Source organism: Leucopleurus acutus (genome assembly GCF_964270905.1).
Source record: "Leucopleurus acutus genome assembly, chromosome: 6".
Lineage (NCBI taxonomy): Eukaryota > Metazoa > Chordata > Mammalia > Artiodactyla > Delphinidae > Leucopleurus > Leucopleurus acutus.
Genome location: NC_139149.1, coordinates 105,445,763 through 105,471,601, shown reverse-complemented (window position 1 = coordinate 105,471,601; position 25,839 = coordinate 105,445,763). Strand labels below are relative to the sequence as shown.

General features: G+C 38.0%; 1 protein-coding gene across 2 annotated transcripts in view; it reads left to right on the top strand.

Moving 5' to 3' along the window:
* DOCK10 (dedicator of cytokinesis 10) overlaps positions 1 to 25,839 on the top strand; it is a gene marked incomplete at both ends in the record, with an annotated part of 280,006 nt that overhangs the window by 145,203 nt on the left and 108,964 nt on the right. For both annotated transcript variants that reach the window (XM_082841820.1, XM_082841819.1), the window contains 4 exons: positions 12,512 to 12,594; positions 23,407 to 23,479; positions 23,756 to 23,878; positions 24,124 to 24,258. In XM_082841820.1, coding sequence (XP_082697946.1) covers positions 12,512 to 12,594; positions 23,407 to 23,479; positions 23,756 to 23,878; positions 24,124 to 24,258 — 414 coding nt within the window. The remainder of the gene's footprint in view (positions 1 to 12,511; positions 12,595 to 23,406; positions 23,480 to 23,755; positions 23,879 to 24,123; positions 24,259 to 25,839) is intronic.

Genomic DNA, 25,839 nt, shown 5'->3' with positions numbered 1-25,839 from the left:
AAGAATGTCCACTTCAGCTGAGAACAGGTTGGCCACAAAATATGCCTTTGTCTTGCTATTTCTCCTGGGGAGGAATTTTCACCTTCACCTTTGTTCCTATATTAATTTCCTTCCAACTACTTGCAGCTGGGATTATTCCTCCTTTACTCACTTCCACCCTCCGCTTCTCGATTCTCTTAAGAACTTCTCTAAGGAGAAGTCAGGTGGAATGGCTTTTACCTCAGATGCCGGGTAACTGCCAAAGTTTTAGATTCCAAATCTCAGGGCAGAGCCTCTGACTTGGAAACATGAATGAATCTTCTTACCATGTTTTTCCCAACTGTGTGGATCTAAAGTAGAAAAAAAAAAAAAAAGAAAGTGGAGAAAGCCTGGGAAGAAACTCTTTTATTCCCTGCTAATTTTTCTGGATCACTAGCCGTGAAAACCCTGTGGAAATTCCCATAGTTGTACTTGTTTTTAAGGATGGAGATAAAGTGAAACTTGTGCCTTAGGATAGAAAGAAGACAAACATTACATGATGATAATGGAACATGAATAGTTGAGCCTGGAGACAGTAGACAGAAAGAAAAGGGTCACCAGAGAGCTGGGTTAAGACTGAGAAATGACCCCAGAGAATTATGCTGGCAAAAAGTCTTGACCTCTACAGCTAATAGCCGCTGATCTTTATTGACTACTTAACTCTGTGCCAGACACGCTTCTCAGCCCTTTGCTTATAGTAGTTACAAACATACGTTTCGTCATTATCATCATCATCACCTTTTAATGATGATGAAACTTTCATAGAAAAATGAAGGAACGTGTCCAGCTTCATACAGCTGGGAATAGACAGGTCCGGCATTGCAACCCCTGCCGTCTGGCCCCTGGCCTCTGAACCATGATGCCGACTGCCCATGTGGGCTTTGCTATAGCTGCCCTCTGGAAGGAACACTTGTCTCAGTCTTCTTCCTAACCACCCCACTGTAGCTTTGTAACCCTGATGCATGCAGTTAGTGGACCACACTTTGAGAAACATTGGCTGGAGTTTTGAAACCAGAGTAAGCCAGCACTGAAATGAATTCATTGATATTTGTAGGGTTTCGTAGAAACACATGTTTCCCTTATAGTGGCTGCTGCATTGCACTAAGCAATCTTTTTAGTCCACCCTGTGCTAAATTGCCCTGCGGCTCCCCACAGGGCGGCAAGGACAAATACCCTGGTTGCTAGGCAACAGACTGGCATGAATCTCATTTAAACACATGGAGTTCAATACTAATTTTGAATTGTCCCTCTACACTCTACTTTGACAGCTCTGAGCCTCTTCGGAAAGGCAGTAGGCATTCTTTCCTTTTTAAAATAAGAGTATAGGTGTATTTAATATCCACTAAAGCACCTCACACTTACGTTAAACTAACACAAGTCAGAGTTCAGCAACATTCTCTCTATATATTTTGAACATCCTGTGTTATAAGTATTACTACCTCATTTTACAGCCTACGAAGCAGGTCCTGAACAATTAAATATTTGCTCAAATACATACAGAACCAGAATTAAGCCCCTGATCCCTCTAACCTCATGCTCCCTCTAACCCCATGCTCCACGCTCTTACCAACTTTGCTACCTCTGACCCTTTGAAAAATGCCTTTAAACCATGCACTTAATAGCCTGACCTAATGGGGATATTTCCACTGTCCACAAGGGAATATGTCCTTCATTTTGACAAGCATTTAACCTTTTTTGCCTCAATTTCTCCATCATTAAGTGAGGATATTAATAGTGCTGATGCTGTGTTTCTAAAAATAAATATAGCAATGGTATGAAAACACTTGGAAAATAACAACTGGGGAGCCATGTCTTTATCTGATCCTCATAAATGACTTAAAATCAACATCTATAACCATAAAAAGTATGAAACACTTCTGTGATAAAACAAGCACCACTTCCTCCCACTGGGGGTCAGGGGAGCAATTAAAGGGATCTATGAATAGGGTGCAGACTTCTTAAGCAAAACTTCTGTAGCAAAGTTTTCATTTTCATATACACAAAACACTAATTAACACTAAGCTCTCGGTTTGGTCTCTCTTAACAAAGAAGTTGAGAGAGCAGAGAACTGAGAATAATACAGTGGCCCAACAGAGAGCAAGGGTCCAGGGACCACTTCACCTGAATGGCTGAGAGAGATACTGAGTACTAAGGTAGCAAGTTACTCTGCCAACAAAGCCCCCTGTAATGTCTAGGAACCAACCTGCAGCAGGGGTAGAATAATGAAGAAGTGAGGAGTCAGTCCGAATTCAAGAATCCACGTCTCACTTTGGTCAAAGGCACAAGACACTTGAGGACTTAAGAGTTGTGGAAACGTTAAAAGAATGGAAGCAAAATATCTCTATATACTTCTGTACCTGAATATGTCTGTATACACACACATGCACAGAATGATGAGGTACTGTCCTCATCCCGAAAGTACTAAGTTACTGAGGCAAGGACAAGTTCGGATTTTAAGCAGCGTTTCCAGACCAGAAATAGTTGAATTCTCCAGGAAAAATATAAAATAGATAACTAATAAGGACCTATTGTATAGCACAGGGAACTCTACGCAATACTCTATAATGGCTTATATGGGAAAAGAATCTAAAAAATAATGGATATATGTATATGTACAACTGATTGATTCACTTTGCTGTACACCTGAAAGTAATACATCATTGTACATCAACTAGACCCCAATACAAATTTTAAAACAATAATGAAAACAGGACCCAAGACTGAATAGGGAAAACAAACCAGATTCAAAGAAGACAGGATAAATGTTGTTGAAATCTCTAGGCTTCCATAGAAAGTGCACACTAAAAACCAGGAGAAAAAATGGTTGAGATCAGAGCAGGACACCAATTTCATCCTGCAGAAAGCTGCAGGATGTTCACAGGTCTCACACACACACACACAGATTCTTTACACACACACACACACACACAGAGATTCTTTAACTAGCTAACATCTATTGAGGCTGCCTTAGAAGGCAATATGGAACGAATTATTTCCCAAGTTTATTTTACCATGGAGAAATTCTGTTTCCCCCCAAGTATCTTGAGAAATATATTTCAGAAATGCCGATGTATTGTAAATCTGATGGAAGGAAATCATCAGGAACTAGGGGCACAATACAGCTCAAGTCAAACAGAATCAGCTCTTGGGTGAACTTTGACATGCATTTCATTAAGGCAGATGGTGAGGAAGAGAAAGGGAATATTAAAGCCTCTGAAAGAGCAAATTAATTGTTTCTTTCTTTTTATGGGCACATCCATTCTTAATTCTTACCATTAGTGTCAAAAATGTCTACCTTTCTCCAGAGTAAACCTCTTACAATATTAAGACACAATCCCAGATACACCCAGTGATGGCAGTTCTATAGATTTATCTTCATGCAGCAAATTGTAAGTATTAACAAGGTTAATTTCAAAGTTGGAAGTAAATAATAATAATCATAAAGCTCAGAGTAACACCTTTTTCAGCCCTTAAATTTCTCCTCTCAATCCCCTATCCAGTTACCAGATTATGTTTTCTCGTGTCCTAGAGGTAAATGCAAATTCAGTGACTTAAACAAGCTGCCCCTTTAGATATACACAGAAACTGCTACTCCCAGTCTAGCTGGGTGGAGTTGATTATCTTTACTAATAGTTGAATTCTTTATGTAGAAAGTTCCTCACTTGCTGATTTATATTGTTACTGTGGATTACATACAAAGTATATGAAATAAAGGGCCTTGTCCACTGCATGAAAGATTGGACTGGGTTTATTGTTCACCAACATTTATCACTTACTAAGCTACTGATACCACCTGGATGTAACATAGTCAAGGAGCTCAGCACCAGGCGGGAAATGACAGACCTGTGATCAGATTTTTGCAAAACAAGTAACAAGAACCCTTGGAGTGTTACTGTAAAATAGAGAAACAAGGTCAGGTTCACATGTTAGAAAAACACAACTAAAGGCAGACCAGAGAATGGATTGGTTGGCTCGTGGGGATGAGTAACACTGAAGGGAAGTTGGACAGATAGGAGACTATTTATTTTAATAGCCCAGCTGGGTTAAAGATCTGTGCTAACGTATGGCAGCGTGGTTGTGGTGACAGTAAAGAGCTGTTAAGGGGACAGAATTGACAGGAGTTGGTGACGGAAAAGAAAGTAAAGGAGAGGACTATATTGGCAATGACTCCCACGTTTCTGTCTTGGGCTATTAGCCAGATAGTTGTGCCTGTAATTTAAATAAGGTCCCCAGAAGAAAGTACAGATTGCTCAAGCAGGGATGGATGAAGCAAGTGAGGTAATCTCTCCGGCCGACATGCAGAGAGAGATATCCAAGAAGAAGATACATATATAGGTCTCAACGTAGAAGGAAAGAGTAGGCACTGGCTCTGGATTTGAAAGTTGAAGCTTTGAGCCTGGAACAGCTTGTCCAGGAATGCCACGAGGCAGGTCCCTGAGTGATGCTCCCACATAAGGGGCTGGCAAAGAGGGCCCAACACAGGAGGTGGAGATGGAGTGGACCCGGAGGTAGAAAGAAATCAAGCAGAGATTGATTTCTCAGAAACAAAAGCTGTCAATAGCGAGAGTGAGCCAATGGCGCAAAATGCGAAAATGTGTCAAGACTGGGTACTTCACTGGATTGGGTAATTCAGAGCCATTGGTGGTTCTCTAACAGAGCAGTTTCAGAGGCTTTGATCACAACCCGATTACAGTGGGTTGAACACTGAAGAGATGCAAGATGTATTATCTTATCAAAGAAAGTGCTAGTATATTGTTGTCCCTTTTCCCTAGAAAGTGCTTTAAGGGTAAACCCAGTAAAACTGTTGGAACTCTTCAGGGAGAATAAGCTATGCATTCTGAATTTAAAAATAGCTCAGGAGACTGTTAAATATTGTACCGAAATATTGCTTAATTGATTAAGAAGCAAAATTTTGTAACTATGAAAAACAATATATGACCAAGTGAGTATAATATTGAAAATGAATTTCTTCTTCCTCATCTACCATTTGGACCCAGACAAGTGGCATTCAATTAATTCGAGAGAAAATTATAAATAGTCAAGGTAGAAGCTGCATCATGTCGAGAGGTAAAAGTGATTTTAAGCAACGTGGATCCTAGGCATTTCAAAGAAAATGATGACGAGAGGAAGGCTGGCCATGATTTCAAATGTATTTCATGCTGCCCCGTTTTGTTAACTGAATGAAACATATCTAAAAAGAATGAAGTGTATCTTTTCTGAAGAAAACACAGGGAATTTCACTTGTTCTATGGTTGAAATAATTTTATATGCTTTATGTTTAATTTTGGACTGCCTGTTGTGTACATTGACAAAGAAACCATTCTTTTAACCAAAATGCCTTTGGACTTTATACAAATTGTTTGAATCTCATATGTAGAATAAGGTGCAGTTCATCAGCCAGAAATAAGAATGAGTCTTTCAGTAAATGATTCTGAGGTGGGCTTTTTTTTTTTGCATGTATAAATAAATTAAGTAAAAATGAATGCCGTTTTCTGATTCTGAATCATTGGGCAGCAAGTGAGTGATTCTAATGCATTTGTTAACTTTAGATCAGAGCACAGTAAACATAGTTTTCTTCAATCTAGAAGTAACCCCTCTGCTGTGACATCAGGGGTACATGCACAATTTCAGTTACTGGAAGATATTAGGGAAAATACAACTACAAAAATTTCTCCAAATTAAAAAAAAAAATCTTAACCCTTTCTTAATAAAATTAGTGCAAATAAAAGATTTTTGTTTTTGTTTTGAAGAAGGAGGCTCTTAATTCACTAGTGAAGGTCTTGCTGGAAGTTAAGGGACTTTTCATTTTGTGTGTACTTTTTAAAAGTAAATTTATAAGTAAAGCCATATTTATTTTGCAACTTCAAGAATTTAATGGAAAAATGATATCAAAATCTGTTGTCCTATATATAGTTTAGTCTTAGATGTAAAGATTTTTTTCTATCATAGTCAGAACAAAATGGATCACCCTGTTTTTTTAACACTAAATTTATGACAGTAAAGATAATAAACGTACAAATGTTGATTAAGGTAAATTCAAATGCATTTACTCTTTAGTAGCATTAGGATAAAATGTATATGGAAAACACTGTTGAAAACAATGAAAACAAAATATTTTTGTGTTTCACATTAAACACCTTGAATAAATTTATTTTCTAGTCTGTCACATCCCTAGAATAATAGTCTTGTTTCCAAACATGTAAAATGGTTCCCATTCTAAATTGGCTTCCTCTAATCTTCTCCACAATAAAAATCATCCTACAATGTTTGGTGGTAAGTGAATAAAGACAGAAATATAAGTCGGGGACCCTGGAGTGTAAAAATTTAAAAAAAAAACATCCTAAGTTTGAACCTAAAATTTCAGTTTCATTGAATTACAGCCCAGATTTTATGACTTACATGAAAAGAACAAGTAGATCATAATATTATCAAGGTTTTTTTTAGTACCATCCATTATTTATGTCCTGACAAAATACTTGTGACATCTAGCTGGGAAATTAGAGTGTAGGTCCCCAGATTGGGCACAGGTGTGATTTATGAAAGTCTAATTTTAAAGTTTGTTCAGTTGCCTTAGTGCAATGCATTTTTTAAAGACAAACCAAATACCTTAATTCACTTTCAATTTAAAATCAACAAAGGTAGCAATTTAGGCTACTCTATAATTCAGACACAGTAGTTTAAAAATGATTTACAGTTATGGTTGGCATTTGATGTGACATTCTGTCTTACATGGTATATGCATATTTATACACATAGTAACACTATCTAATATCAAGTAATATTTTAAAAAAACCGACTCAAAAATCTATTAAATAAGATTGTACCATGATTTCTGAAACTGAATCAGATCTATAGTTACATCATGTATTTTGTCCAAACTCATTTTCATTTCTCTCCCAAGAGTGTCGTATAAGTTTTAAAAGATCAGTAACTGTTCAGCTTATTTTCATAGTACAGAAATTAATGATTGCATTTTAAAGGAATATATAATGTGGTCAAGTTAAATTAAAAAATGTTTTCAGTGCCTTTTCCTTTCTTCTAAAATATCGGTGTATTTATTGGGTGACCAATGTCCTGATTTGCAGGAAGTTTCATATTCTACCTGTTGGCCTGGCTAATAGCATCTCCTTTCACTTTGAAGTGCCTCAATGTGGACAATAAATTATTCAGCCACTCTTTCAATACATAATTTATCTGAATTCACTTAACTTCGTGATGCTGCATTTTTTTAACATTTATAAAATAGCCATAATTACTTCTAAACTTTGTAAAGAATGGCATTAATATGAAAATCACCACCATCGTTTTACAAATACAGAATTAATCCCATTGGTGACTAAGGGCCAAAAAGAACACCTTTTGTGGTTGCATAAATATTTCTGGCAAGAAAGTAGTCGTGTAATTAAATAACCTCTATAGCCAGAAAGAAAAATAATTTTGCATCTAAAATGCAATCTATTACCTGCTTGTTACTCTGTAGCCAGAATCTAATAATCAGCCTTTTTAAGAGATGGACAAATTACATTGCCAAACCTAAATTGCTATTTGAGGTAGGTGACATGATTTGAATTGATTCTGGTGATCCTCTAAAGAGGACGGGAAAAGGGGAAAAATGATATGTTTTGCTTAGAGTATTTTAGGGTATGCTTTATAGTTGCCCAATCTTTTCAAAAGTATTTAGATTTTTAGAATTTTAAGGTGTTCTGTTTAGTTATTTCTAAAGGAAAAGAAAGAATATAGAAGATTCATTCATTCAACACATATATATTGAGTTTCCACTATCAGTAAAACCCCATGCTGTAGTTGATATGCTCCCTGCTCTTTTAAAAGGATGTGCCTACTTACAGGGAAGCTGGAGGGTCACCTCAGTTACTAGAGTTCCCTGTGTGAAGCTGGGACCCTAATGCTTTCAGTTCATAGGCAGACAGCATGACAAGGACAGAGTCACACTGTCACCCCAGTGGAATGATGCATTTCAAGGCCCCCTCTAGAGATTCTGATTCAGTGAACCCCCCGTGGGACCCAGGAACCTGCATTTTAATTAGTAAGCTCCATGGACACAATACAATTTGGGCAACACTATCCTAATGATTTAAAAGCCTTTGACTATGTTGAGTTGGCTCAATTTTTTTTGTGTCTAAACATATAACAGGCAGAGATGGCAAGATAAAGGCTGAACAAGCAAACATAATAAACAAATAAAATGTGAACCGGGGCATTGCTGTTTGGAAAAATTAACCAGCTCAGCAAATGTTTGCTGGATATTCAGTCTTCATCTTTGAAGCAGACTGTGGCAGTGTCCCTTTCTCAAGGGGATAAGAAGTGGGTAATTTAAAATCAATGTTGTGAGATAGGTACTTTTTAGGGGGGAAATGGAGCCATTGCCTTACTAAAGCAAGCAGAGTTGTAGCCTGTGACTTTGAATTTGCAACAGGTCATTTCAGCTTAGTTTTTGGACAAAGAGGAATTGTAGTCATAATTATAATAGATCTTAATGATCTTCTTAGAGCGAGTGTGTGGGCTGGAACAAAGAATGGCGAATAATTTTCTATGCGTAACATTTCCAAAATGCCTAACTATGTAGGAGAAATGTTTATGTGTTTGTAAAATGCACTGGCTTTCTCAGAATCGGAGAAATCACAGGTTTACAAGGATTCTTAAGGGTCATCTAGTCCAACCCTAATCCTCATCTACCTACCACCAGATACAAGAAACCTAACAAATAAATTCAGAAGGAATTTGATTAAAACAGAATGCTATGAGAGAGAGGCATGGACATATATACACTACCAAACGTAAGGTAGATAGCTAGTGGGAAGCAGCCGCATAGCACAGGGAGATCAGCTCGGTGCTTTGTGACCACCTAGAGGGGTGGGATGGGGAGGGTGGGAGGGAGGGAGATGCAAGAGGGAAGAGATAGGGGCACATATGTATATGTATAACTGATTCACTTTGTTATAAAGAAGAAACTAACACACACACACACACATACACACACACACACACACACACACACAGAGAACACTGTGATCATCAGAGCTAAGATAGCTCTCCAAAACTATACTTGAATAAATCAAGAAAAACAAGTTGTTATTATCAACTATCATGAATGTGATTTATAGATTGAGTCAAACTTGCTGAGAAAACCGATTTTTTAAAAACAAGTATTTGTTAATTACTTACCCTCTGTTAGGTGCTTTATAGGAATCGATCCTAATGAAGGTGGTATTATTTAGACAGATAAAGAAATAGATATTAAATCGCTTAATTGAGACCTCACAGTTAATACCAAAATTCAAAACCAGGTTTGCCTGACTCCAAGACAGAAATAGAAACACCATAGAAAACCTCTGGAATGGTGGTCCAGACGTGATTTTTTTTTTTAAAGGCTTCAAAGTCTGCAAATATCAAACAACTCATAAATTAGTTGAACAGACTTTTTGAGTCAAACAAATCCAGTTTGAAATCCTACTTCTATCACATGTGGGATCTTGGGCAAAAATCTGAGCCTCTCCTTGCCTCTGTGATCTATAAAATGGGAATATAAAATCTCATGGAGTGCTTATTAAGATTATATGTAAAGCACCTACTAGAACAGCATCTGACAGGCATTTGCCACTGCCAAAACAAAAAACAGGTAGTTCTTTACTAGGCTGCACTATTATGAGAAATAACCACCTTCATTTTGGTCAGTGGAGTTCAGGATTAACATATCTCAGGTTTGGTGAAGCCTGTGGCATCTCGTGAGCAGTGTGTGTAATATGTGTGAATGTTTATCGCGGTTACACATAGCTACTATCCCTAGCAAGACAGGGCAATAAGACAATGCACATTTGTCCCATCGAAACCTCCAGATTAGGAAGTGTAGCCATAGACATTATGAGAGAGAAATTTCTAATCCAGTCTAATATACTGAGTGTTCAGTTGCTAAATCAGAGATCCTAATAAATAAAATGATTTGACCAAAATCATGTTGGAATTCAGTACTAGTCCTAGACCAAGAATAAAGCCCTGTAGCTACTGGTTCAGTGCGGTACCCTCTGTTCGCATTTTTTTTGTAAAGAATATACGTTGGTTTGGCAGTTTTTTATCAAGAATCTTTAAAATACTTTGAGTACTCTATTCTAAGAAAATGATCCAAAATGGGTCAAACTTGGGGGAAAATGGGAGGACCAAATTCATGAAGAAACACTCTGAAGCATCTTTTTCTACAATGGCACAAAATTTGAAGTAGCCATAGTAACTGCTCACTCTGTCCTCTTCTATAAGTCTTTGCTCAAATGTCACCTTCTTTGTAAGACTTACCCTAACCATTCTATTTAAATTGTCCCTCCTTCCCCAACTCTATCCATCCCCCTTCTTCTGCTTTATTTTTCACATGACACTTAGCATTTCCTGATACATGACACAATTTACTTATTTTTGTGTTTGTTGACCAGCTCTTCACAGGGGCACACTTTTCAAGAGGGCATGAATTTGTGTCCCTTGTTCACTGATGTATTTGCATCACCTGGAAAAAATGCCAGGCACACAGTATGGGTTCAATAATGTTTATTGACCAAATTAATGAATGAATGGTTTCCAAAACTAAGAGACCTGGTTGGTAAATTAGGGTATGAGACTTTATTCTACTTATTTAAAGTGGTCATAAAATTTAGAAAGCAAAAGTTAAAAAATCTTTAGAATATGCCTTTAAGTGAATAAAAACAATATTCCAATTCAAATATATACTTAGAGGAGAACTAGGTAAAACTACGCACCAGAAAAAAAAAAAAAGATTGAAAGGGAATGCAAAAAAGGGGTGGGTTTTATGCCTTTTGTTTTCCATTGTGTATCGTTTGAGAACTACAGGAAAGTGTAGAGAAAGGAAAGTAAGTGAGAGAGGGTGGGAAAGAGCCGTGATCATGAACGTTTTGCCCTCTTGGGTTGCGATGCTGCGGATCCTTGTACTCCTTGCCTGAATTCCTGGCATCTTTATCAAAAATGAAGATGGAACTTTTTAGCCAGGGAGCATATCAAGGTCCAGTTTTCCTTTTATTTCCAGAAACGTGTGGTTTGCACAGTTGGCTCAGGCATTGGCAAGTTAAGAAATTTAATTTTAGCTAAACATTAAGTTTTGTTCACATTCCTCCTCTCCATCCAAAGTCGGTACACATCCCCTGAATCCTCTTTGACTGTTATCCACATCCATTTGTCTTGTTGCTGTTGTTTTTAATCTCTTCTTTTCTCCTGTCCCCCTGCCGCCATCCCGCCACTCCTGTCTTTGTCCTAGTCTCATGCATTGTTTGCCCTCAGTCCCCATTTGCGTCGGGGTGTTTCCCTGAACAGATAAAGCTATGGTGCTGAGGAAGTTCAAGGCTAGAGAAATCCAGTGCAGCTAAGGACCCCTAACCCTTCTCCCTGCCTTTCTTGTGCCTCTTGAGCCAGGTGCCCGCACCCTGTGTTCTCCACCCACCTTTCTACACCCCGCTGTGAGCCACTCCTTCCCACTTTCTGTTTCTGCAAAGACAGTGCCCGTGCTTTCTTTGCTCTACTCCTTCCACACCTTGAGTAATGACTCTCCTGAAGAGCTCTCATTTGCTGTCCCCTTCTTGGTTACAAAGACAATCAGAGGTCTTATCTCTCACATTGCAGTAAGTTTATTACTCCTCATTTTTTCCCACTAATGCTAGAGGACAGAGTCTCCTTATCATCCTGGTGTTGCTGTTTAATCCCCAGATTTATGTCATTTTAGAATCTAAAGGAATCTTAAAAGCCATCTAGTGAAATCCCTATTACCACTCTGTGGTCAGTACTGTGACAGGCACAGGGTCGGTGTTTGGGAAATATTTGCCGTGAGTAACTACTGTAAACTCAGCCATCATGAACCACTCTAAGATAATTCTTTTGTGCTATTAACATTGTTTTCTAAAAGTTTTTGGTCATCTTTTATTCACATATATTTATAAAGTTGATGAATAATCAGGGAGAAGGTTAGGCTCAGGAGGCAATGAGGTAAAACTAGAAAACTCATTTCAAGCCGACAGCAGGGTTGATATAAAGAGGAAAAGGATAGGTTACTGATGCAGGAATAAGAAGAAATGGGCTAAAATTATGATGAAAGGATAGCATATAAATAATAACATATTTCACTGCTAAGAACTGTTACATAAAGGAAGGCTTTCCAAGGAAAGCTGAAAGATGATGATACTTGAGGTTAGTGACATATCCGGTTATGATTCAGAGGATGATTAAATTAGGCTTTCCTTAATGGAGAAAAATAGAATAAATATGTTAAACAGTTCCTCCTCTAAGAGTCTGGGAAAGGTTAGATTTTCCTTTCACTGGAAAATGAAATGATTATAATGCTCAAGCCCCTTATCTACCTTAAAATTGCTAACATAGCTACCTTAACATTAACCCGGAGATTATGAGCACTGAATGCACTGTGCTTCTTTATCAGGACAGCTGCTTTTTGAATGATCATTTTTAATTGCCATTGCTTTCCTTTCAGGCTTGTAAATTTTACAGTTCCCAGTGGTATGTGGTAAACTACAAATATGAACAGTATTCTGGAGACATTCGACAGTTACCTCGGTAAGAACCTGTTATGATTACTTCTTGGGTTTTTCCATATATAAGCTGTGTTCCCTAAATTCTGCCACTGTTCATGAATACATGTACGTTAATCTAGTATCAAGGTATGTTTTACAAAATTTAAAAGTAAAAGTCACGATGGAACATTTTGTTCAACAATGTATTGCTTGTAACCTCACAGAATTGGGGTGAGAGACACATATACTCATTTAGGTTTGAACAACGTTTTAAAGTACCATGTCATTCTTTTGTGAGCTGTGTTTTCAACAGCAGATACAAGACAATTTAAAAAGTAAAATTTGGACCAGAAATTTTTTCTGACAATGTTCTGTATATAGCATTCAGATTTGCCATTGGTTTCATGTATTTTCACTCTGGGATATCAAAGGGCACGAAAGTAAACAACCTCCACAGGAATGATAAATGTCTAAGAACAGCAAAAAGGAAAAACAAACACCTACTATTTTCCGGATTATGGGGAAATAAAGTCTTTAGGAAAAGGTGATATTGTTCTGCAACTGCCCAGATGTCACCTCTATAAAGAATTTGCTCACCTGACCAACTGCCTGACCTAGCGTAGTCATTTATTCTGTGTCTGTGTCTCCCACCAAAGTTAACCCCCCCCAAAGGGCAGGGAGTCCTCCTCGCAGAATCCCCTGCAGGCCTAGGAGAATGCCTGGCACATAGTAGGTGTGCAATAATTACTTATTGGATAAGTAAACTGAGAGAGTAACAAATTTTCAAATATAATAATCCTGGATGGGCTTGGAGCTGCTTAAATTCAAAGAACTGCAAAGAACTGGAATCTCCCAACACACTGGTTCATCAAACTAAAATGATGTGCATCATCCAGAAAAAACACTTAAGACAGTCAAAAGTTAATTTTTTATTAACGCTTCCCTCAAGTGAAACTTTGAGGTCATACACATTGCGTCTAACTTTTTAATGGACACATGGTTTAGATTTGGGCACCACTTTCTAAGATTTTCCGTGCCCCGAGAAACATCGTTTCCAGACTGGGATACTTGGAAATGCTGCTCTCAACTCCTGGAGGCAGAATTTGAAGTGGAGGGGGTGTAATGGAGTAGCTCTGGGAAGGTGACATTTGGGCTCAGATCTGAAGGAACTGTAGCTACCAGCACTGCAATCTCCAGAAAAGGGTTCCCAGAGGAAACAGCAGGGGCAAAGGCCATGAGGTGGGAACCAGAGTGGTCATTCTGAGGCCGGACCTGAGGGTTGGTGAAACCATGGAACTAGGCAGGGGACCTCGTGGGTCCTGAAAAGGAGCTGGATTTTATTCTCATTGCAACAGAAGACTAGAAATTTGTAACCTGGAGTGTGACATGATCTGGTTTACATCTTTAAGAAATTACCTCCTCTACTCTATGGAGAATGGGATTGTAGCAGTGAGAATTAAAAAAAGAAAGAAAAAAAAGAGAAGCAGGCCATTTCTTTTGGAGTAGTGTTACTGTGAAGAGCAAAGCAATGTTCCTCTAAAACAGCAAATCTTTATTCAAAACAGTGGCTGTTAACTTTCACCAAATCTCTGAACATTCCTTTAGATTCTGGTCACTCCTAAAAGGTAACTTCCTTAAACTTCATGTTGGGAAGGTCTCATCACACCCTAGGCCTTCAAGAATAATTATTACATTCAGTATGTCTGGGCCTTAGTCGTACACCTTTTGTAGCTGCAATTGAAAAGCAAAGCATTTTTTAACATCGAGACTTCTTCTTTCTGAAAATAGTACTGAGAAGTGGTTACAACTTGTAAGCCATGTCCAAGCACTTGGAAGACTGCATATAAAGGGAGAGAGTGTAGAAAGAGGTGTTCAGCTGCCATTTGGCATAAATGCCTTCTTGCTGTCCTTAGGTCTATTGAAATCTTTAATGGCTTTTTCCCCAAACACTGTTCATCTTTTCTTGTATTCATGATGCCATAAAGAAAAATAAATTAATTTAAAAATTCACATGCACTATATTCTTCCTCTGTGAAAACAATAGAGAAGGCACTTCCAGTCAGAACAGGGTCTGGATATCATTGTTGAATTGGAATTCTTGTAGAGCACGAGAAGGAATCTCATGAGAAGAAATGCAAAAGGAACCAAAATATTGCTGAAAATTTCCCTGACTTTAACTAAAGGATGTGGAAGTTGCTACCAAGAAAGGGAAGCATAAGACTGCCGCTAAGTGAGAAACTGTAATGAACTCTATATGGTATGTTCAAAATGAAAATCAGAAGTTCTAGAATAATCCTCATGTATCCCCTGAACGAATGAAGACTGTAACATTGAATAGTAAAACTATTTTTTAAATGATTTTACAAAGCTAAGCACTTCCCACTAAAGACTACACATATTTAGGTCAGTAGTGGGAACATAATTTACTTGGGCCTTCTGAGACTATTAGAAGTAAATCATTTTCATGCCTCCTGGATTAGAGGAATTCTCCTATGTCTGCTACCAATTTAAGCTGATCATTTCTTTTTATGGATTGCTGAGGCTTTAAAATAAAACCTTGGAATTATGGGGAAGTGAAAAATGATGTGTGTTCATCTCCCTCAGTTTTAGTCTTTAAATTTAAAATTGTGCTATTATCCACTCTTAAGAACCTCACGTTTTTAGTGTCTGTTCATAGGAAGATATTGGAGAGAGACTTTATTTCAGGCTAGAATGTAAAATGTAAAGACTTCACACATTAGAAATAAAAATTGGCACTGCAATTGGTGTTCCTAGGAAACAAGAATGTCATAAAAAAAAGTATGATGTCAAAGGAGCCAAGAATATACAATGGGGAAAGGATAGTCTCTTCAATAAACATTGGGAAAGCTGACAGCAACAAGTAAAAGAATGAAACTAGACTACTATCTTACACCATACATGAAATTAACTAAAAATGGATTTACTGCTTGAGTATAAGACCAGAAGCCATAAAACTCCTGGGTAAAAACATAGGCAATAAGCTCCTTGACATTGGTTTTGGCAATGATGTTTTTGGATCTGACTCCAAAAGCAAAGGCAACAAAAGCAAAAATAAACAACTGAGACTACATCAAATTAAAAAGCTTCTGCACAACAAAGGAAATCATCAAAAAAATGAAAAGCAACCTACTGAATGGGAGAAATATTTGCAAATCATATACCTGATAAGGGGTTAATATATAAAATATACAAAGAACTCATACAACTCAGTGGCAAAAAAAAAAAGCCAACAACGATCTTATTAAAAAATAGGAAGAGGATCTGAATAGACATTTTCCCAGAGAAGACATACAGATGGCCAACTGCTACATGAAAAGATGCTCAACGTCACTAATCACCAGGGAAATGCAAATCAAAACCACAATGAATTATCTCCTCACACCTGTTAGAATGGCTATTATCAAAACAACCAGAGATAACAAGTGTTGGTAAAGATGTGGAGAAAATGGAACCCTTGTGCACTCTTGGTAGGAACGTAAACTGGTGTAGCCACTACGAAAAACAGTACGGAGATTCCTCAAAAAATTAAAAATGGAGCTACCATATGATTCAGCAATTCCACTTCTGGGTATTTATTTGAAGAAAACAAAAACACTAATTCGAAAAGATATACACACCCCCATGTTCATTACAGCATTATTTACACTAGCCAAGATACAGAAACAACTTAAGTGTCCACTGATGGATGAAAATGTGGCATATATACACAATGGAATACTATTCGGTGATAAAAAAGAATGAAATCTTGCCACTTTTGATGACATGCGTGGACCTGAAGGGCACTGTGCTGAGTGAAATAAGTCAGAGAAAGACAAAAGCCATATGATCTCACTCATATGTGGAATTTAAAAACAAAACCAGAAAAAAAAAATAGCAAGCTCACAGATACAGAGAACAGACTGATTAGTTGTCAGAGGTGAGGTGAAGGGGATCAAAAAGGTACAAACGTCCAGTTATAAAATAAATAAGTCAATGGTAATGGAACGTACAGCTTGGTGACTAGAGTTAACAATACTGTATCGAATATTTGAAAGTTGCCAAGAGAGTAGATCTTAAAAGTTCTCATCACACACAAAAAAATTCTTCGTAGCTATGCATGGCAACGATGTCAACTAGACTTATTGTGGTGATTATTTCACAGTATATACAAATACAGAATCATCATTTTGTACACCTAAAACTAGCATAATGTCATCTGTCAATTATACCTCAATTTAAAAAATGTGAAACAAACAAACAAATATGATGCCACAGGTTTCATTAATCCGCAGGCTAAAATACAGAGATAAATGACATACTTAAAAGTTTTACCACAGCTGGGTGGATATAAAGAAAATTTCATAGAGTATATTTTGTGATGGATAGAAGATCAATTAAAATGGAACCTATAGGGCTTCCCTGGTGGTGCAGTGGTTGAGAGTCCGCCTGCCGATGCAGGGGACACAGGTTCATGCCCCGGTCCGGGAAGATCCCACATGCCGCGGAGCGGCTGGGCCTGTGAGCCGTGGCCGCTGAGCCTGCGCGTCCGGAGCCTGTGCTCCGCGACGGGAGAGGCCACGACAGTGAGAGGCCCGCGTACCGCAAAAAAAAAAAAAAAGAAAAAAAAATGGAACTTGTATAGTTGGGCTGATTTGGAACCACTTTTTTTTAAAATAAAAGAACACTTCTTGAGTGTCGACAGTGAGCCAGAATGTGCTGGGTGCCATATGTACATTATCTCATTTAACACGCATGACCCCACGGAGTAGGAACTGTTTTCCCTGTTGTATAAAGGACTGCAGAGCATCGAGAGGATTAGTAACTTGCCCCAAACCTCACTCCAGTCAGGCGTCTCCACACTCCTTATATGAGGTATAGGAGGTAATTTGGGTATAGAAATGAGAAATAAGACTGACCAGAAATGACAACTAACGTTGGGTCCAATCACCGGAAGGTGAGGCCCCTGCTGAGCCCTCTGTCTCTGGAGCCCAGAGGCCCTTAGAGACCCACAGTGGTCTTGGGGGAAGAATTTTACCTTCAACAGCCAGAGGTGCTTATCTTTTAATGACATCCAGAAGAGAGAAAGGTCATGCTTAATGGCCCTGCAGATATGAGACTGAGTAGTGATGATGGTTACTTAAGGACAAGGAGGCCGTGCCCTGTGCGTCAGTGGGAAGAGGGACGGGAAAGAAGAGCTCTCAGTAGCACCCATGTCTAAACCCTCCGCCAAGTGTGCTGCAGGGCATTTTCTTACAAGGCTGGCCTCCCCTCCTGTCTCTCTCCCTCCCCCACTGTGCTCCAGCCCCACCAGCGGTCCACTCTTGGGTGCTGCAAGCCTGATCCTTCCTCAAGACCTTTGCTCGCTATTCCCTGTGCCAGAATGATCTTCCCCCAGATCATCACATGGCTGGCTTCTTCTCATTTTCAACCAAAATGGCCATCTGTGACCACCCCTTCTAAACCTGGCTTCTGCCACCCCTACCTGGATCACTCTTTTCTCCTCTTTAATTTTCTTCCCAACCATTTTCATCCAGGGAAATTACCTTGTTTATTTATGCTTAATTACCGACTCTCTCCTCCCTTAGAAGGTGAGCTTACTCAGCTTGGGGATTTATCTTCCGATACGTGGTTGTCATTATTGCAGGTCTTCTGTGTGACAGGTACTATCTGGAAACTGGATCATTTAGTGACGAGGAGGAATAGCCTCCAAGAATTAACACAGCTCTCAACTCACAGTGAATTTGATCAAGCAAACAGATTTAAGAAAAGCCAGCAATGAAAAAACATGCACATTCACCCATCCCACACCCCTAGATATGACCTATATTGACACTCCCTGGTCTGCACATTTTTTTTAATGAACAATAAGGTCTGCATGAATATGACTAAGGATTAATGTAGTTGGTTGAGTTTTGCTAGTGACCTCATTGGTTTTATCTGTCATATCTTATGATTTATTTTTGAGTCATAATACTTAAGTGAACTGGAAAGGAAAACTTAAAGTTTGGTTTTATGCAAGAGTGTGGAGACCTCACAAATTGTAATATCGTAACATTTGGGAAATTAAAAAAAATTTTTTTAGTATTTGTATGAAGCCGCCTTCTCTCTTTTCAAAATCATCTGTCCTTCAAACATACCAGGGGAAAGTTCTTGAGAAATTCATACTCACTATTTTCTTTGAGAATAGTTATATTTATTTTTGCACAATTTCTTAAAATTTTGCTTAGTATTAAAAAAAATTCAGGAAACGTCATTTTTCTTCAACACCTTTAAAAAAATCCCCCCCGTATTTTACTATGCAAATTTTCAAACATACAAAAAATGTTGGAAAACTTATACAATGAACACCCATATTCTCACCATCTAGAATGTATCTTTTACATTTTGCTGGATGTATTTAATGACATTTTGCATCCATCCACCCATCCCTCTTGCCATCCACCAGTCCATCTTATATTTTGATCATTTCAAAGTGAGTTTAAAGTACCAACACACTGTCTGCTGCCTTTCTGAACACTTTAGAATGCATACCATTAACTAGAAACATATATGTTTACAGTTTACTTTTTTTTTCTTTTGAGGGAAACTTTAGGAGGTGAGACACAAGTTGTAAGTGAACCACTGGATGACTTTGACTATGAATACACCTGTGCACCTGAAACCCCTACTGACATAAGGGACATTATCATCACCTTCAAAGAGTTCATAGCTACCCCTTCCTTGTCAGTCCTCACCCCTACTTCCCTCTCTCCCCAGAGACAACCACTGTTCTGATTTTCTTCACCACAGATTTCTATTATGTATTCTAGAACTTTATATTCTAGAACTTTATTTTTTTGGAATCATGCTATAGGTATTCCTGTGTTTCTGACTTCTTTGACTCAGCATGATGTTCTGAGTGATATCCATGTTGTTGCACGTGTCAGTAGCTCCTTTCCCCTTCTGAGTAACATTCCTTTTGTGTGTGGATCTACCATAGTTTGTTGAGCCGTTCTCCTGTCAATACAGCATTTTCAGCTGAGTTGTGCATAAGTCACTTTAAAATCATGGACTTTTGTGAAACTTTGGCTATCATTTATAGGCTATCTCAGTTGTTATTTTCAATTCTCTGATGGGAGATTTGCGGAAAAACCCTCACAAGTATTTAACCTTATACACTGAGATTCATGAAAACCCTATTTTGTTTCCTTAATTGTTCGTTATTTCATTGCTAGTTTGAAAGGCTGTTCCTTCTCTCCTTTCTTTACACTTTTATAACTATCTTTGCAGAAATGAGAGTTGGACTGTGGATCATGGCCTCTATTGCAAGCCACAATTATCAAGAACAAATGCCTATAAAATTATTCTTTGGTAAGAAAGAAAAGAAAGGATGAACCATGCTGGCAAAAGAGGACAGAGTAAAGAATTCAGAAACGAATAGAACTGCCTCAAGGTCAAAGGGAGACGGGCAGGAAAGGACTAGCATATAATTTAGGGCCACCCCGGAGCCAAACATTGACCTTCCAGTTCAAGTTTGTCTTTGCTGCCTCATCCTCAGTTTTCCCTACTCATCCCTTTATCTTTCACTTGGGATGTTTCCTTAATAGTGCCTTTACTGCCCTGCCATCATTTTAAGAATCCTGGAACACTCATGTCTCCTCCTCTGCAGACAAATTACTTTGAATAATTGCTCTGAAATAAGCCCTTTGAACCTGCCTCTGAATCTCAGGCAGTGTGTCACCTCTGGAAGGAGCAAGGGTTGAGGAAAGGGTTGTGTTTACGTGCTTTATTTTGCCCATCAAATGAAAAGGCAAAAGGAACTGCTTCTGGTTCAAGGAGTGTCAAGATGTTGTTAAGGAGAAGAGGAGTATTTTTGGTGGGATGGGGAGAATTTCCCAGTGGTCCCAAAAAAACAGTGTGGTCTGTTACCTGTTCTGCCTTCATATAAGGTTGACCCTAACCAAAAGAGGCAGAACAAGTTAACATCAGTGGCAGTTGGCCCAAACTTGAGTATCTCTAAGGTTCTGCAAGAAGGAGAAAGAACTACAGGTACACCAGGATCCTTTGCAAGAGAAAAATGGCTGCAGTCATACTTAACATGCTTATTAAAGATGGTTTGGACTAATCTGTCCTTGATACAGGAAGTATCGTTTCAGAGATAAGGCTTCTGACCCCATCTCTTTCACTATGTGTTTATGTGAGTACCTGTTATGGACTTTGTTTTCTTCTCAGCAAAATAACAAGGTTAGACTAGATGTGGATTCCCAGTATTTGTGTCCAAAAGTCTGATTATACACATATACATTTGAATAAAAAGCAATATGCTACTTAGTACATATTTAGACTTCAGTACAAAATCTCTGTTATCTTCGTATATATTTTTGAGCTTGCAAATAAATCATGGATGAGGAAGGTTGTATTATATATTAATATGTTTTTGAAATTTGGACTAACACATACCCATGCAAGTAAATTCATACACATTAATTAACAAGTATTTATTGATCACTTACACTTACCATGTTTCTGAACCTGTTGTGATGATAACCTCGAAATACACATTTCTTACCACTCTTCTTTCAAGCCTCTGGCTTTGAAATAAAACTGGTACCATCTGCAACTACTTATCTATGGGTCTTGGGATGTCCTATCAAGACTGTGGAACCGAAACAAAATAGAGAAATAAATTGGAATTAGGACTGAAGTGAGACTCTAGATATCATTTATAACACTCAATATCAAGTACTTGTACCCCAGAATAGCTTTATTTTTATTAGTTATGAATTTTAGTAGCAAGGGACTTTCATTAATTTGAATTTATAGGATAAATTCACAATAATAAGATACTTTTTAAAAACCTATTTAACCCCCAATAAAGATGTTAAAAAAAAAAAAAAAACCTATTTAACATGTTGGAGGTGCCTCTTAGGATTTTGATCACCAAAAATGTGTCCTACTGCTAAAAAGAACATCGCCAAGATGCCTTCCAAAAACAAAAGTTTAAGTTATACCTTTTCATATTATCTCACTTCTGTGATATCCTTGTTCACCTTGCCTCTCAATAATTCAGTCAGCAAACGCATATTGATCATGTCTACAACAGGAAAGAAAAAAGCCGAGATGTAGATGGGACTTTATTAGAGTCACTGGCTTTAAGAAATGTATAAATGTATAATCTGCTGGAGGGCTAAGACAGGCATCCAAATAACAGAACCAGGCAAGCATCATAAGAGACGTACGCTCAACATCTACAGGAAGACAGTCCTAATTCTGTAGATCCAGGACACCTTCATGGAAATGACTTTGGGAGCACAAACTCTTGCCAATATCGTTCAGCCTTAAAAAGGAACGAAATCCTGATACACTCCCCAACATGAATGAACCTTGAAGACATTATGCTAAGTGAAATAAGCCAGCCACAAAAAAGACAAATATTGCATGACTCCACTCATATGAAGTACCAAGAATAGTTCATTTCATAGAGATAGAAAGTAGAATGATAACCCGGGGCTGGGGAAAGGGAAAAATGGGGAATTATTGTTTAATGGGTACAGAGTCAGTTTGGGAATAAAAGTGGTCTGGAGATGGACAGTGGGGATGGTTGTACAGTGTGAATCTACTTAATGCTACTGAACTGTGCACTTAAAAAGAGTTAAAATAGTAATTCTTCTGTTATGTATATTTTACCACAATAGAAAAAACATTGATCAGGTACGGAGGATGTGGTTCTGATCTCAGGCTTTTCTACAGTTTGATAGTGAGGACGGTGTTTTTTGTGCTCTTTCTCTGCTGTGAACTGGGAATGGGCATTTCTGTGTCTTTCAGAAGGAGGGTACAGAATATTTTGAATCCGTTTGAGTCCACTGAATCCCTGTGTGAATGCACGGCTTGGTGATTTTATGAGTACATATATAATATATATATATGTGTGTGTGTGTACATATACGTATACACATGTATGTATAGACATATATGAATACATATAAAGAGTCCTTGGTCACTCCCCTTGCTATCTGGAACATCATCAACATAGGAAGCCATTTGTAATGGGAATACTGAATGTGCCCCTGGGCTTTTTTCTCAATAGTCAACTTCTGAGATTGCTTCTACATAATATAAATCATTTTAAAGAAAACACATCTCCCGTGCCACTCTCCGTGTAGGATTTTCTAGTTAGGTATAAAGGAATGCCTGAATTTTGGATGATACTGTCTGGTTTCCATTCAACCATGTGTTATGAGGTAGAATCAAGCCAAGGGAAGTTTATTTCTGTCTTATTTTACCATTTATAGGGCCAAGTGTACACTCTTACTCCTCTGGGCTCGTCAGTGACGCTCTAAGAGGCTTTACTGTGCTACCATGGAAATCCCCAAAGCTAGCACAATTGCTGCTAAGTCATGTTGGTGCAGGCTTCTGGGAGAGGCCAAGGTTAGGGAGCAGCGCAGCCTGGTGGCCAGAGCCCTGGTGGTTCTTCAAATGACTGTCCTGTAGCCTTGGATATGTCACATAAAAGCAAAAGGGGAAAAAAAAAGAAGATAATGAAAATATCAGTACTTTATATTCCACTTCAAAATGTGGAGGAAGGAAAATATAAATCACCAAGCCCTTAAAATTGTCCCACTTACCTTTGTGTAATTAAAAAGGACATGTGTAAATCTGTATAAATAGTAACTGTGGTTTAAAATGGAGATTTAATTTCTGGAGATAAGAAATAATGGTGTAAGGGGAAAGTTAATACTTCCAAAGGAAATGGGCCCCTCACGAGATTATATTATTTTATAAAAACGTGTAAGGAAGCCACCACAATAGCTGTTACCCAGCTGAAAGCAATGTCTCAAATGACACATCAGAATCTTTTTTTTTTTTTTAATATCAGAGCAGAATACAAACCAGAGAAACTTCCTTCACATTCCTTTGAGGTTGACCATGAAGATGCTGATAAGGATGAAGTAAGTAAATGGTTGAAAGTGAAATGTTTAAAACATGAGGATAATTAGCTCCTGTCTTTCACTAGCGTGTTTCAAATTCAGACCAGTTTCTCCTAAAGCTGCAGTAGCTGTTGGTGTGAAGGCTTTTAGATAAAATGAATCACGTGTGTTTTGAAATTGAACATGATTTCTTAAGATGAGTCAAAGAGAGAAAAAGGAGTCTCGTTTTTAAGCACAGTGTCTAAGATCTGGGATTCACAGAAGATGGCTGTGATGCTAATGATGTCTTCTGTACAGGATACCACTTCTCACTCATCCTCCAAGGGCGGAGGGGGAATGGGAGGAACTGGAGTTTTCAAGTCTGGCTGGCTCTACAAGGGGAATTTTAACAGCACCGTGAATAATACCGTTACCGTTCGGGTAAGGAGACATCAAGACTCATCTTTGTTTCTTCCACCTTTCTTCACTCCCTCCTCCACTTCGGTCACAGAACAGAGGAGAGCCATTTGCATTGAGTTTTATTCATGTCATATTTTATTTATGAGAAAGGAGGATGTTCTTCTCTAGAACAGTGCCCTAGAAATGTAGCACTCTTGAAGGAATTAGAAGTAGTCTAATTGCTGTGAATTTGAACTACCTCCTTACATTTTTTTCCCTTTATTTAGTCATTCAAAAAGCGCTTCTTCCAGCTGACTCAGTTGCCAGATAATTCCTACATCATGAATTTTTACAAAGATGAAAAAATATCCAAAGAACCCAAAGGTTGCATCTTTTTGGATTCCTGTACAGGTGTGGTACAGGTGAGTAGAGATCTCTTTTCCCCCGAGTTTTTTTAATCGAAAAGTGTGTTCATCCAATCATTATTCATTCATTCCAAAAATATGTATGGAGTATCTGATATGAGCCGAGAACTGTTTCAAACTCTAAGGATTCAGTGGAGAGCAAGGCAGCCTAGATACCTACTTTCACAAAACTCATTTCAATAAAGTAAGGAAAACAGAAAATACGTAAAGAAAGAAATAAACAGAATGGAATGATTGGTAAAATCTGGAATAAAGAAAATAAACAGGGTTACAGAAGGTAGAGAGACGATAGTGAGGTAGCAAAGGAATTTTTATGCTGCAGAAGTGAGAAAAACATTTATGAAGAGAAAATATTTCATCTAGAGATTAAAGAATAAGCAGGGGCAGCAAATGCAAAGGTCCTGAGGCAAGAGCAAGTCTGCTATACTCAAGGCAAAGAGGAAAATTACCACCTGCATGGCTGCAGTGTGGAGATCCACCAAGCTAAAGAATTCAGTAAGATTATATGTAAATCGCATCGTTCAAAGAAGGCTCTTCATGAATGTTATCTTTATTATTAGGTAATAAGTAATAAGATAGTAAATTTACAGTGTGTAAATACATCATCCTTCTTCAAAGAGCAGGTTTCTTCAAAGGCAAGGATTACATTGATTCTCAAGAGTTAATCTCAGAAACAGACACAGTGCCTGTAACAGACAATACTGTTCTGCAAAGCCTTGGTCCTCAAAGTATTGTCCTTAGTATTAAATTTGACATGGACCACGGTGGCAAAGGGAAGCAAAATAATTCCATAGGCCTCACTTGGACATCTTATTTTCAAAAATTTTATCCTACTTTGATGAAATAGCTATCCTTATTCTCGCTCATGTAAAAATTGAAGCAATCAATTGTTTTAGCAGTCTTCCCTCAAATTTCACATTAAGACGCTGGCCCATTTAGGTTGAGGGTCATAGACCACCAGGAACAATTCTTTATCTTATCACCAAACTACAGGCATTCACATAACTTGCTACATGGCTGAGATTACATTTCGGATTAATACCAGGGGCACTCAGATGTGTGAATGCAAAATAGAGTTCTCTTTAGTCACTCAAGCCTAGTCTATTTCTGGATGGTTTATCCATTAAAATCTGGAATTTCTCCAGAAAGTAATAATGCTGCACTTTAAAAGGAAAGAATTAATTAAATGTTGCTGAGCCCTCCACTAGAAATGAAAGATAACTGCTTTTTAACACAGATGCCAGCTTTCCTTATGGAAAGGGCAATAAGGATCTTAATGGAGGGTGGAGATAGTTTTCTATTGTTGGTCACAAAGGAGACTCTTTGGCTTTAGAAATATGAAATAATACTTTAACAATAGGTTAAAGATCAATAACTACATTTTACAGACATTGAGCTGAAAAACTTATTTTCTTTTCTATTTGTACTTCCAAACTTGCTCTAGCAAATGAGTCATCATCTTCTAAGAAGTATCATTGTAGCCCTTGTTAGGTATCAAGTTTGCAGAGATATGAATTATTGTGTAATTTCTTCTTCCAAGAACCATGTAACTCTGTTGAACACACAGTTAGTTAGTGC